A 15,359-nucleotide genomic window follows, 5' to 3' on the forward strand; every position below is an offset into this window, starting at 1 on the left:
TTTTTAATAAAATTAATTTTCATCTATGTAGCTTTGTAATACATACATTGTTTAAAAGCAGTTCCCAGGTTAGAAACTAGTTCCTTTCCTAAGTCTGCCTTTAAGTCGAATTTGTACATAATCAGAGCAGTTAGTCAAATGATTGTCTTATTATATAGTATATAAGGTGCCTTTCTATTCATAAAAAATCATCAGTGAAACACTTCCAGGTGCATATGACATTTTTAATATAATACACTAATAATAATAATGTTTTGATGTACATTACAAAGTAGTGCCCATTTGTTGTTAGAAACCAACAGTGTATCTCAAGTTTTTAATATAATAGACTTTACAGTGGTTACTTCATATCTATGGGATGTACCTAAGTTGGACATTCATAAACCATGGACTGTCTAGATATGCCTTTATATACAAGACTACACCCTAACAACAACTTGCTGTTATATAGAATTGAGAATTGTTTTTGAAAACTAATATGGTGAAAATGTTAATGTTTGTGGCAACATAAATATTCTTAATTATAGTGTTCTAACTTAATTCCCCATCATTTTCTTTCCTATTTATGTCTTAAATGAATCCTGATTAAGATTCCTAAAGCATATTTTCCTCTTACACTACATATGTAGTAGAATGCCTTAGTTATTTAGTCTTCCCTGGTACCTGTTTTATAGCAAGTAATTAGGAAAAATAGAAAAAGATATGTGTTATTTAGAGAATTGTTGTTGTTGTTGTTAAGTGCCGTCGAGTCGGTTCCGACCCATAGCGACCCTGTACAGGGTTTCCGAGGGTGTAAATCTTTACGGGAGTAGAAAGCCTCATCTTTCTCCCGCGGAGCAGCTGGTAGTTTCGAACCGCTGACCTTAAGGTTCGCAGCCCAATTCGTAACCACTACGCTACCAGAGCTCCTGGTTATTTAGAGAATAAGTACTGTTATAATTTTCATCTATTTCTTCTTTGTTTAAATATACATACATACACATTTCATTTATTTATTTTCTTATTACTAACAGGGAATATACTTTTCTGGCCAATAGTTTTATTCATATTTCCCTTCTCTGCTTTATATTTATGCCTTTGTCAAATTGGGTGATCAGTTTTGTGATACTTCTAGATTGATCTCCAAAAAGATTGTACAGTTGAAAGTATGCTTATAAAGAATTTTGTTCTTTTCAAATTTTAGGAATACACCACTATCTTGAACTAGTTAAACTTTATTAAATGAAGTTCTTGGATACAGAGTTAGGATTAGATCAATCACTTATTGAGATTCCTTATAATCCCTAGGATGAAGATAATAGTTAACATTTATATAGTGCTCTAAGGTTTACAAAGTGAGTTTATGTACATCCTCTCATTTGACCCTCAGAAGAGTCCTGTGAAGTTGGACAGATACTGTCATTTTCATTTTAGATATAGACTTATAAAGAAGTTAAGTGGCCTAGCCATGTTTTACTCAACTGCTGTAGTAGGGATTTGAATCAATGCCCTGTAGTCAAAATACTTTTCTTTTTTCACAAGATTTCATACAATTGTACTTTTAGAAATGCTGTAAATGTTGGTTAGTTTGTGACATGTGTTTTTTATAGAAATAAAACCAGTGACAATATATAATGTAGTGTTGTTTCAGACTCTCTTCCAGCCTTCTCCCATTTTCACACCCTCCCTGCCCTGTGTCTCACCCCCTCTCCCACACACCCCCGCTCCACTAAATTAAATTGCTCTGTCTCTGTTTTGAGGAAGACAAGGTATTTAAACACCTACCATATTCCTCAGGGAGTCTTGGTGTGGCACTGTGTGATAAGCACTGGATTGCTAATTACAAGGTTGGCAGTTCAAACCCACCAGACGCTCCTTAGAAACTCTGTGTAGGGTCACTGTGAGTCAGAGCTGACTCCACGGCACAACAATATATTTCTCAGCACTTGGAGGAGAGAGAAATTGCATTGCTTTTCATTTCTCTATTTTTGTGTGTGCTTAAATCTATCCACATTTAGCATGAAGTCTCAAGTAATAAGATCCCAGTTTGAACTAGATTTTTTTGGTCCTAGCATGAACCTAGTATCACAAGATTTGCAAGATATAATGAACTCTTTTGTACTTGTATAGCCAAAATTGGAATAATTGAGCAATCCAGATATGGTCACCTGTGATACTCACAAAAAGACAGTAAATAATAAGTGAGAGAGATATTTGAGATCTGACCAAGAAAGATTATAGCTAATATTTCCTTCAGCTAGCTGCCTTATGAATAGGAAATTGTAAAGTTAAATTGATTTGGAAGCTTGGTAGTAACAGTATCCTCACATACGTTAGAAATAGACCTAGATTTTCAGAACATTGTATTTATTACATTAAAGTGGTCTCACTCACAATATTTTCTATACCACCTTTAAATACTTAATATTTTCCCAGTATTTAAAAAAAGTAAATTTTTTTTTGTTGTGTGTGTTTTTTTTTTTTTCCCCTAGTTGTTGGTCTTGACGATATTATGGATGAAGGAGTTGTTAAAGAAAGTGTGAATGATACCATTGATGAAGAAGAACTGATTTTACCTAACAGGAATTTGAGGGACAAAGTAGAAGAAAATTCAGTAAGATCACCAAGAAAATCACCTCGTTTAATGGCACAAGGTAATCCCTCCGAGGAGGTCCAGCTAGAAAATCAGAGGTGTAGGGACAGATGTGTTAGGATGTACACTTTCTAAGTAGAGATCATATTTTCTTGATGTTTGCTGTCTGAACATTATTGACAGTAATTCATTTTGAGATTGTGTCAATACATTGGTATAATTAATTTCAACATTATTATTAAAACTAAAAAAAATTACGAAGATTGGACTAGTTGTATAAGATTTGTTAAAAATAAATCAGTTTGCAATACCTATCCCCCATTTTTCCTTTCTCAGAAGAAGCCACTAGTAAATCTTCTGGCTGCGTATTTGTGTGTGTGTGTTTAAATGTTTAAAATTTACCTCTATTTTTAAGTAACATGCATATGTTACTACTTTTTTTTTATTATTATTCTGAGGTAGGTTAGGTATTGATCTTTTGACTTCCTACTCTTGATGGTGAAGATTTAACATTCTGTTTTCTTCTCTTGTTATAATCTTGCAAAAATCCATTTTTTTCATCTTCCAGTATATACTTTCATTAGGTCAGTAGTAATTATTTGTATTATTTCTGTGTATGCTCTTAGAGGAAGCATGGTGGATCCATACTGTAAGCACAGGACTGTAAACCACAAGGTTGACAGTTCAAAGTCACTAACTACTCTGTGGGAGAAAGATGAGGCTTTCTGCTCCCCCAAAGATTTACATTCAGAAACCCTTTACAGAGTCTCTCTTGAGTTGGCACTTTGCAATGATTCATACAATAAACTGTTTTTCTGTTTGGATAATCGCTTTTGATTTTCATTTGCTTATTTATATGTTTTTATATATATATACATATATATGTATATATATATATGTATATATATATATATACACACATATATACACACACACACACACACACACACACACACGTATATATACATATAGTAGTAAAAGGAGCTCTGGTAGCGTAGTGGTTATGAGTCAGGCTGCTAACCTCAAGGTCAGCAGTTTGACTACCAGCCATTCCACGGGAGAAAGATGAGACCATCTGCTCCCGTAAAGAGTTACGTCCTTGGAAATCCTTTACAGGGTCACTGTGAGTCAGAACCGACTCCATGGCACACTACCACCACCATATAGTAGTAACTGCCCCTCAACTCCTTTGCCAGGAGTTTTCTGAATTTTCCCTAAAGGCTTGTATAAAAATTGGTTATTCTGTCAATTTCGTTTCTCTGAAGAAGTATCTCTTGGAACCTTCTGATTTTTTTCTGGTATGGATTGATTCTGAATTGGTGATAGCTTAATAAGCCATCTGATACAAAGCAGTTATCTAGGGATCTCCCTTTACCGGTCGTCTGAGGAGTTTGGTCTGTGGTGTACTTTGTTTTCATTATATTTTCTATTTCTTCATTATGTTGGCATCCCTTCTTTAGTAGCTTCCTGAAAAGACCACAGAGATAAAATTTTAAAACTTTGCATGTCTGCAAATGTATTTAATCTGTATTCACACTGGAATCATGGTCTGATTGAACATAAAACTCAATTTGGAAATCATTTTCCTTCAGAAATTTGAAGATAGTCTACTGTCTACATTCTCCTAACTAATGTGTCATTCTTTTTTTCCCTTTCTTCTTTTGTTGTGAGTGTTTTATCTATTTTTGTGAAAGTTTTTGGTATCTTCAGCTTCAGTATTTTGATAGTGCGTGGTATTTTTTGTATTAAGTTGGGTATTCAGTAGGTACTTACAGTCTGAAAACTATTATTGTTCAGTTCTAGGGAAATTTCTTGAATTATGTCATTGATGATTCTTTTCCTTCTAAATTCTTGCTTTCTGGAACTTCTGTTATTCAAATAGCATGGACTTGCCCCTCCCATTTTCTTTATTTGCCTATTTTGCATCACTTGGTTCTTTTGCTGAACCTACATACCATATTTATTCGTCAGCCTTTCAGCAAATGTTATCATCTTTATTCTTCAACCTTTCTACCTGCTTTTGCATTTCGAATTTATAGATGTTCTTTTGTTTGTTTTGAGAATGATTCTTTTTTTTAATAGCATCCTTTTCTTGTTGCATGGATTCAATATCTAATTCTTATGTTTATGGTCATGGTGTTTAAAATTTTTTTAATCTCTTTTCATAGTTTCTCTTTCCTCCATGTTGTACTTTTCCACCCAACTCTTTGCTGGTTTTCATAATTAACCATCAAAGTATTAACATACTTTTAGCAAAGTATGTTGAATACTTTACTAAAATGCATGATTTTTTGTTAGCTCATGTTTAAAGATAGGGACTAAAACTAGTGGGAATGACTAAATTTGTGGGTCCTGGTGTGGCGCTGTGAGTTAATGCACTGGACTGCAAAGTTGGTTTGAACCACAGGTCGGTGTTTCAATCTCACCAGCTGTTACTCAGAAACCCTAAACAGAGTAGCTACAGGTTGGAACTGACTCAGTGGCAGTTAACAACAACAATTGTGTGGTTGGGCTTTGTCAGCTATGAACTTCACAGTATGATAATCTGATTGCACTGTTTTTTTTTGCTGGGGGATGGGTAGTGGTGAGAAGCTCTAGTGTCAGTAAAAAGGTTATTCTCCTTAAGTCTGTTAAAATTAGCAGTAATTAATTACTCATTTTGGGAGTCATTAAGGAAATCTGTCATAGGGGCATCTCAGTTGACTGTATATAAGAGTCACTTAATTGCATAAATTTCAGTATACTTTGCTGCCGTTTTCAACTGTGCCTGACATTCCCTAGGCTAGAAACCCTGTGTTAGTCTTTCTAGAGACCAAGCATTCCGTTTTGGGTTGCTGTTGTTAAGTGCTGTCAGATTGGATCAAACCACCTTGTGGTCCAGTGCTTACTAACAGCACAACACCAGGACTCTACCAGTCTTGAGTTAGGACTAGAAAGTTATTCAATAGGTAGAATGGGCAAGAGGGGACTTACAGATCTAACTACTCTTTAATTTAACTTTTCATCTATTCTTATTTAACCACCTGCCTTTATCCCCACTTTGGAAGTATTTGGGGCCACTAGTTTGCAAATTCTTTCAAGCTTTCTGTGGTGTTAGTGATGTTAGTTGTTGTCCAACTTGGCCTGCCTTTGTGTTTGTTTCATTTGTGTCTCCCATATCATTTTCTTCTTGAAGATCTTTTGTTTGACTTTCAAAATTTGTCACTATTTTCTTGTTTTTGGAAAATATGCCTTTTCAAAAAAGATCCCTTTACTCTAGCTTAGGAGTCCTGATGTGGTGCTGTAGGATAAGTGCTGGACTGCTAACCATAGTTCTGCGTTTCAAGCCCACCAGCCTCTTCTTGAAACCCTATACAGGATCTGTAAGTCAGAATTGACTTTACAGCACTTAACATCCGTAGCTGCAGTGAAGTTTTTAGAAATGAAAAACTTAAATGCATTTTGAATCAACTTGTGACTTTACAAAATGAAAAGAATAGAGTGAGTATTGTATACAAATAGCGTGACCATTTTAAGCCCATGCAGTTGGACTTCTGACTAATGCAGCTGATATATAGAAGAGAAAAAGCGACATTATCCTTTGCTTACTAATAAATGGTTATTGGAAATAATAGTTGAATATGCTGTTCATCTGTTATTTTAGCAACCTCTTGGGAAATTGGTGTTAAATAGTCTTCATTCTATTTAAGGACAGAATAATAAAGTAGAGCCTTGGATTATTGCACTGTCTCCAAAGCTTAAAAATAATGTAAATATTGATAACAAATTTTCAGTTACATTTTAGTTACTTTCAAAATGTTATTTTCTTTTATCTGGTCATATGTTATAAAAAACTTGAGTACTTATGTAATGGCCAGATACTGGCCTAAATTCTGGGGGAATTAGAACGTATCCCTGATATTGGGACAGCCATATAGCTTATTGCCCTTTGAAGAGTGAAAGGGTATGCTATTGATTAGAACTTTAAGCATTACAAGTAAACAATATTGTTTGTACTTGAAGTTTCTCATAATAATAAATGACAAAACTAGAAAATGTTCTTAGTTTCAGAACATATAATAGGTTTTGCATTGACAGGTAGACGTTTTTACTTTTTTATTTTATAATATGAAATGTAGAATTGATTCAGGGATGTTGGAAATGCATAGCCTTGGTACAACTTCATAATTATACTTTAGTTTGTAGATATATGTTTCTATTTTTGTGCTTTATTCGGGTCTATTTTTTTCTAGTTTCTTTTTGCTCTGCTTTTTTGCTTTTCAGTAATAGGAGGCTTCAAAATTTTTTTTGGAAAAATTCCATTTTATCTTCTAATTCCATTTCTCTATTAAGTTTTTGAGGCTTCCTTATATGTGTCAGGTTAGGGAAAGGAGGGAAAACACATTTAATAGACAATTAGGAGAGTTGTTAGCAATGGAAAGTTTAATTATTTCCATACTTTGCTATTTTTCCTGATGGTCATTTTCTTGGTTGAAAGCTTTGTAGTTGCATTTTGGGGGAGGGTGGTAATATGTATGTGGTAGTCTAGTGTACACTTCATTTTTACTTCTTTGAGGAATAGTTTGAATGCTAAAATGGTGACTGAAGTGAAGCATATTCATAGAAAGTTTAAAGTTTGAAGCTGTACCTATAAACCTATGCAGATCCTGTTTATCCCCACTGGTTTTAGTTTAGATTTTATGGGTAACTGCATTTATTTGTTTTTATATATTTAGCAATATTTAATATCTAAAACTGTATGATAGTTTTGCTTAGTATTAATGGTAAGAGAAACTATTTTTACTTATTTCATGCCAGCCTACTTTGTTGAAAACTTTCTTGTTTAAAAACATAATAAGATATTTACCAGTCTGAGTTTTATAGAGTTTTAATCCCCTGACAGAATTCAGAGAGCTCTGATAAATACAAAATATAACATACATATCAATCACTATCATGTGTGATTAAGTACATTCAGTACATTTTCATTGAAATGAGCAAAATATATACCTCAGAATAAAGAAGTGATATGCTCTTAATTTGTGTTAAAATAAAAACACGTGATAAAATAGCTAAGTTATTTTTATTTATTTTTTTTCCCTTGTGATAGAACAAGTAAGAAGTTTGCGACAAAGCACTATTGCCAAGCGTTCAAATGCAACACCTTTAAGTAGCACAAAAAAAGCATCTGGGAAGACTGTATCTTCCCCTAAAGCAGGGGTAAGACAACCAGAAAGGTGTCAGATTAAAGAAGAAGTGTGTACATCACTGAAACCTGAGTATCATAAAGAAAAAAGGAGCAACCGACATACTGGACAAATCGACGGGGTGCCAGAAGTACCACTGTCTCCAAGTCATTCTTCAGTGTCATCTTGTTTGGAAATGAAGGATGAAGCTGAACTAGATTCTCAACAAAAGTGTAATAATAAGGGAGAAGGAAATGTGTCATCTCATGAATCAAGTTGTCCACTTCTTTCAGATACTTGTGTCAGTATTGAAGAAAAGAAAAATGAAGCTCTGATGGATTGTAAAATCAAGACTGTTAGCAGCCCATTTAAATTTTCAGATAAAGAAGAGCATGAGCAAAATTATTCCAGTTCAGATAAAATGGATGAGACTGTTGTTGAAGAATTTAAGGCAAAGGGAAAAATTGAACAAGAATCACAGTGGGCAGTAAAATCATCACATGAAGGTGACCAAATTGTTGAGGAACCTGTATCTTCTGCTGCTGCTCTCTCTGGCGGTACTGCTTGTACAAATCCAAATAATACAGAAAAGAACTTTGTAGATTTGTCTACTTCTGTTGATGAGGCATCTGAATGTAATTTGGAATTAAAGAATACTATGGAAGTTTCTGATAAAGCCAATAATTTCCTTCTAAGAAATAAAATAGAACCACTGGGTTATTGTAAAGACACAGAGTCTAATGATAAGCTGTCACAGAGTACTGAATTGAATAAATCAGACTTAGGGATTGCTGATACTACTGATTTTGAACCAGCAAGTAATATTTTAGAAAGTGTATGTGATGCTCCTGATCACAATTCAAGACAGCATGTTGAAACAATTAAAATGGAGTCCCATGATACAGCAAATCTTCAGGTTGATAGAAACAGCCAGTCAAGTAGTAATTCTTACTTAGAGCCAAAAATCATGAAATCTCAACACATGAAACCTGCAGTTCATTCAAAGCAAAATTTGACCACAGATGCGCCAAAGAAAATTGTTGCAGCAAAGCTTGAAGTAATACATAACAAAAACAAAGTTAATGTTAAAAGTGTGAAACGGAATGCTAATGAACTGGAATCTCATCAGAATTTTATTAGGCCAGTCAAAGTGAGGAAGAAAGTTAATAAAGATTTAAAGATTCAGAATAGTAATTCTGGGGTTAAATCGGTGAAAAATGAAACTCATTTGGTATTTAAGAAAGTATCACAGGATCAAAATATCATACAGATATCTAAACCATTAACTCATTCTTTGAGTGATAAGCTTCATAGCTACCCTGCTTGTTCGAAAGAACCGCCTCATCATCTGGCCCAAGCTGGGCATTTATTACATTCCAGCCAAAAGCAGTGCCATAAACCCCAGCAGCAGGCCCTAGCAGTGAAAACCAATTGTCATGTGAAGGAAGAGCTTGAACAAGCAAGTGTTGAGCATTTTAAGGAGGAGGATAAACTGAAACTGAAAAAAAATGAGAAGAATCTACAGCCCCGTCAAAGAAGGAGTAGTAAAAGTTTTTCTTTGGATGAGCCACCATTGTTCATTCCAGACAACATAGCTACTGTAAAAAGAGAAGGCTCAGATCATAGTTCCTCATTTGAAAGCAAATATATGTGGACTCCCAGCAAGCAGTGTGGTTTTTGCAAAAAGCCACATGGCAACAGGTGTGTGTGTGTGTATATGCGTGACATGTGTTCGTTTAAGAAAAATTTCTTTTTTGGGGTGGGGTTAATAATTTGAGAACTGTTTTATACACAAAATAAATTATTTAACATATAAAAATTTGCAAGCCCCCCTCTCCACCACTTTCATCAATCCTGGATAAATGGCAGAAAGGTGGAGCCACTGAATTTGCAAATATATCATTGTGTAGAACATTTTACAAAACATAGTTTGACCATCAAATGTGGAAATGTTTTGTCATTGAAACCAGTAGAGAGTGAAACTCAGTTGTTGCATCTGAAAAAAACAAAAACTATCTGCTACACAAAAAAAAGTCACTTCCTTAGGTCTATGAGTTATATATCATTATTTTTTGACTTGAAAAGAACTAGTAATAAAATTGTGAAGGTCGTAATGGAAATTAACTTTTTATTTTAAAGTTATTATTTTTAAATGACTTAATGCCACCACTTTATAACTGTCAAACCTGACCTTGGAATTTTATAGCTAAGACAATTGTTAGCTTACCCAAGTGAAGTTTGTATATAAAATGGAACAAAACAGAGTGAAAGCATGTATTTATTTTTGAATATTTACTTATTCAAGAATTTCTTTTTAATTCTAATCTTCAAACACTTTAGAAGTGACTTTTAGTTGGTACCTTTTATCATTTTTCCTTCGGATTTTTTGTGTTTTGTAGTTTATGACAGTTTCTATCATATCCCCTTATCTAGTGTATTTTTTGGGGTGTTTTTTTTTTTTTTTTTTTTTGCTTGCTTTTTAAGAAAAGAGAAACAAGAATTGAAGTGAAATTTTCGGCTACAAGAGTATCCTGTTCATGTGTTCAAATGCTGTTGGAGCTTCTATCAACACTGATATGATAAAAGAACATTATAACTTGTACACTATAATATCATTCTGCTCATGAAAGTAAAAGTTACAGTGACTTCTCTAAGCACTTTCAGATTACATGAAAATGAAACTGTTTAGGAAGGTACAATTTTGTCAAGAGTGCTGTAGAACATTCTTTGGATGGTGGGTTGCCTTTGGGAGAATGGATGGGAGATGCGTGGAGCTATCTGTCAAAAACAACTGAAGTTTTTTGTCAAAGGATTTCTTTATTTGTGATCTAGCCCTTAGTTTATTTTTCGTATCCAATTACTTTATAACAGAACATATTCCAAAATTTAAAACAGCTTATTCAAATATTCTAACATGGGGCTTGACCTAAGGCTTGAAGTCCTTTTCAGTGCTCTTCTAAGCCAGCCCTTTTTGCCTGAATTTTAAAAACGATTACACTGACATTTGGTCAGAGAAATGGAGTTAAGACCCTTAAAGTGACTACTTTCCAAATTAAACTGACATAGATTGAAAGCCACGCTAAGTAAGCTATTCTATGTTGTTAAGTGCTGTCGAGTCGGTTCTGACCATAGTGACCCTGTATAGGGTTTCTGAAGAGCAGCTGGTGAGTTTGAACTGCCAATCTTGCAGTTCAAACGGCTTTGCAGTCTGGCGCATTAACCCACGGCAACACACACTTTTTGTAAATAAATTTTTACAAGGGGCTTCCAAAAGTTTGTGGGAAAATATAACTATTTTCTAATTCCATTTTTCCATGAATTTTTGAAGCTCCCTCAGATTTTGATTGCCAAGTTATCATGATTTTGCCCAGAATTTCTAATATATTTCACCAACATCAGTATGTTCCCTAAAATGAAGAGCAGGTGTTAATGTCTCCTGATCTTTTACCTAGCATCTGTTTTTGGTTTGACTCCTATGAAATCTGTATTTTTTTTTTGGTTCCAATCTGGAAAATGACTTAGAATGTTAGGTGTGTAGAAAATTTGAGTTACTGCTTTGTAATTTACCTAAGTAATAGATAAAATTATTGAAAATGGTCAGTTTTGGAAGCAACATTTATAAGATTATTTCTATTTTGTGAATAAAGAAACTTAAGTAATTGATTGCTTTTTTTCTTTATACATTAACTGTACATCACGACCTCTTTAATACATTGTTCTTGTATATAAATTTACTAAAAAAATACACTTGACATGTAGCATGGAGTTTTTATAGTTTAATCCATGTGTGGGAATATGATAAGAAGGGAATATCCAGAAATAATTTTCATCCTCTTTCATCTCATGCACTACCCACCTTGAAAGTTATTTGTTAATATGGTATATTTCCTAGCACTTCTTACAGCTTTGTTTCTGCAAAGCTGCTTTAACTCTTTAGCATTTTACATGTATTACAACTGAAATTAACTTCCTTGTATGTGCTTCTAACTATGTAAGATAGGCTCATTCATAACCTGACCCCAAAAGGTATTTGACCATAAGCAGGTATTTACCTGTCAATCATGAAAGATAGTAGATATGACTTTAAATTTACATGCCATGCTATTTTCCTTCTTTTTATTTTGATAATGAGCTTTAAAAAAATTAAAGTGACATTTATATTCATTTAAATATATACTTTTTGAAGTAATGTTATCCTTGAACTTTAGAGACACACCAGTTGCCTTTTCATATTGGTGGTAGCTGTGTGCCGTCGAGTTGGTTCTAACTCGTAGTGACCCTGTATAGGGTTTCTGAGGCTGTAAGTCTTTACAGGAACAGAAAGCCTCATCTTTGCCCCTCAGAGTGACTGATAGAGAGTCGAACTGCTGACCTCATGGTTAGGAGCCCAGCTCATAATCCACTATGTTACCGGGGCTCCTTCCTTCATATCATCTACCTCATAATTTCTATTATTTCCCTACCTTTTCAAAAGACCTTGTGTATCTTTGGTTTGCAGTACAATTCTTGACTAGCATATTATTTTACATTGACAAAAGAAAATCAAGCTCCCTGGCAAAATGGGACTCAGTTTTATATTCAAACAAGAAGGAAAATAAAATAGATTCTGGTTCTCAGGATATAAGAGTTGTGTTGATAAAAGCATAGATTTAGATAATAACACTAAAAAGATTTAATGTTTCTGTGAAATACAGCACCAGTTCATCTTGGAAAACTGAGTGGTTACATGGCCTGTACTGTTACTGAAAGGAAACACAAAAATGGAAGGTTTTGTAACAGCTACATTGTTAGCTTACAAAATGAATTTGTGATACAAAATTACTAAGAATAGTAGTTCTGAATGTTGCTTTTAGCTTACTGTGCTGGTGGTGTTATGCTGTGGAGTTGGTTCTGACTCAGTGACCATGGTTCTGGGGCTATAAATCTTTATGGGAGCAGAAAGCCTCTATTTTCTCCTGCAGAACTGGTAGTTTTTAACTGCTGACCTTAGGCTAGCAGCCCGATTCGTAACCACTACGTTACCAGAGCTCCTTCTATCTTACTTTGTTGTTGTTGTTGTTATGTGCCGTGTAGTTGGTTCCGACTCATAGTGACCCTGTATAGGGTTTCTGAGGCTGTAAGTCTTTACGGGAGCAGAAAGCCTCATCTTTCTCCCGTGGAACAGCTGGTAGTTTCGAACTGCTGACCTTGCGATTCCCAGCCCGATTCGTAACAACTATGTTACCAGAGCTCCTTACTAGAATGTTAAAATTAGCTCTTAATAGAAGTCTTAGGTCAAGATTTTGATTTTTATTGTGTGTGAACATACAACACTAGGAGAAGACAACATAAATGTGGTTTAACTCTTTAGTCATCTGGTTCATATTGCTGTCTTAATTAATTGATCAACAGGCAAACTCCACACAACAGATTTTAGTAAAAGAATTTAGCATGCAGATTATAGTCTTTTCCCTGATTTTTTTTGTCTACGATAGTGAGAAATTCCAATGACAAGTTAGAAAGTGGGAGAGTAATTTTGTTAGTGCTGTAGGATAAAGTACTGGACCGTAAGGTCAGAGAGTCAGTCTCACTAGCTGCTCCTAGAAAGCCCTATACAGGATTGCTATGGGTCGGAACCGACTTGATGGCACTTAACAGCAACAACTATATGACCCATATGGTTTTAATTTGTGAGAAATATGGAAAGCAAAATTTCTTTTTCTTTATAGGCCATTGGATTCCTGATGTGGCACTGTAGGATCAGCACTAGATTGTGAACCCCAGGTTGACTGTTCAAACCCATCACCTGCTCCTTGGGTCGCTATGAGTCAAAACTGACTCAACAGCACTGAACAACAGCAATCTTCAAAGTGGTTTATTAAGTTCATAGTCCTCAGTTTTACATCTAAAAATGATCCTTATGTACATCAGTTACATTAATTTTTATTTTAAGATGTAATATATCCCCTAGGAAGTGCAAAATTTATCAGTACCATTTTTGTCTTGATTTCTCAAAGTTTTAACTGCTCTATCTTGCATACACTAAACTATAGTAAAGACATATCTGTAGATAGTACTAGCGATTACCTTAAATTCAAACAAGACAATGTCAAAATGAGGCATGGTGGTAATTACTTGATAAATCTCACACTCAGAAAACCACTCTCCTGATCAAAAATTTGCTAAAAGTCTTAAAATGCCCTGTATAATTTGAAATACTTGGGCTTGGGGCAAAAAACTGTAGGTTTTTAATTAAGCAGTTCTTTACTGAGATTTTCAGACTTGTTTGAAGAAGTGGTACTATAACTTTGATTAGGGAGATAAATGGAAATGACTATTAACTTTCAGTATTTCAAAGATACTCAAATTTGACAGTTGCTTTCAAGAAATAGCGTTCTTTACAACTTGAAATGGAAGCACTTTTAAGCTTACACTAATTCAAGCATTTTTTTCCTGTTGGCTGGAAGAGTTGTATCATTCATTGAACCATGAAACCATTAAAAATACCTCCGAACCTTGAGAAATCAATTTGGTCTTGCAAACAGATTGACATTGTTTGAAGATTTGTAAGACTCAAGGTTCCAAAACATTTTGTACTTGTTAGAGATACTGAGATTTTTTTTTTTTTAATGCATCATTGGGGGAGATAAGGATTTATAAAGATGGCAAAAAGATATCACAGGAAGAGTAAAGAATGATGAATTGTAGGAATGAAGAAGTTCTTTAAAGGTTAAGCTCAGTGTTCTGACTTTTATAGTTGCACTGTTAAAATCTATCTCATATATTTAGGGAGAGCTTGCTATATCACTAGTGTACTTGGACATCCTCACTTCTGGACCACTTTTAAAAGGAATAATTCTGACACTTTATACAGTATTGTCTAAATCAAGACAATACAAAGTTTTCAAGGAATACATATACCTAAACCCTTTCATTTTAATCTTTTGTTGTTAACTAAGTGCCATCGAGTTGGTCCTGACACATAGCAATCATGTATAGGGCTTCCAGGGAGTGGCTGGTAGGTTTGAATCCACCAACCTGTGATTAGCAGTCCAGTGTTTTTCCTACAGCACTACACCAGGACTCCCTTAAACTTAACAAATCATTAATTGCTAACCCAAAGGAAAGAAAAATCTTAAACATTTAAATGAGCTTTGTAATTTTTCTAACAATAGATGCTGAATTCTTAAGTTACAATTTCATATCTAATTTGCCATTCAAAAATAATTCCAGGTACTCTAAGAAAAACATTTTCTAGAGTCAAAACACTTGTGTCTACTAATGTGATGTTAGTAAAGTTAACAGATAAAATGCTTTAAGGGGAAATTTTGTAGCATTATGTAGGACTTTACTAATTTAAAATTCAGACTGAATGTCTTCACATTAAGAAATTATACTGATCTTTATTTGGAAAAACAAGTTTCTAAAAAGTCAGTAGTACTTCACTCACAAAGTACATAAGAGAGTCTTCAGTTGAATGTGAATTTCTCAATCATGTTGGATAAATGATTCTCCCCAAGTTTATATTTTCACATCTGTGTGGTAATGTAATTATATCTTAGATGAATTATGATCAGGTTATCACAGATCTTGTTAATGAAATATTCTGTTCTTTGGTCATTATCCTTTATTTCATCCCTGTG

At 34.2% G+C, this 15,359-nt stretch overlaps 1 protein-coding gene across 1 annotated transcript in view; it reads left to right on the top strand.

The window, feature by feature from the left end:
* PHF3 (PHD finger protein 3) overlaps positions 1–15,359 on the top strand; it is a 127,682-nt gene that overhangs the window by 70,658 nt on the left and 41,665 nt on the right. Inside the window, exons 3-4 of the mRNA XM_006835745.1 lie at positions 2,472–2,633; positions 7,662–9,438. Coding sequence (XP_006835808.1) covers positions 2,472–2,633; positions 7,662–9,438 — 1,939 coding nt within the window. The remainder of the gene's footprint in view (positions 1–2,471; positions 2,634–7,661; positions 9,439–15,359) is intronic.

This window comes from Chrysochloris asiatica, unplaced genomic scaffold (assembly GCF_000296735.1).
Source record: "Chrysochloris asiatica unplaced genomic scaffold, ChrAsi1.0 scaffold00019, whole genome shotgun sequence".
Taxonomy (NCBI): domain Eukaryota; kingdom Metazoa; phylum Chordata; class Mammalia; order Afrosoricida; family Chrysochloridae; genus Chrysochloris; species Chrysochloris asiatica.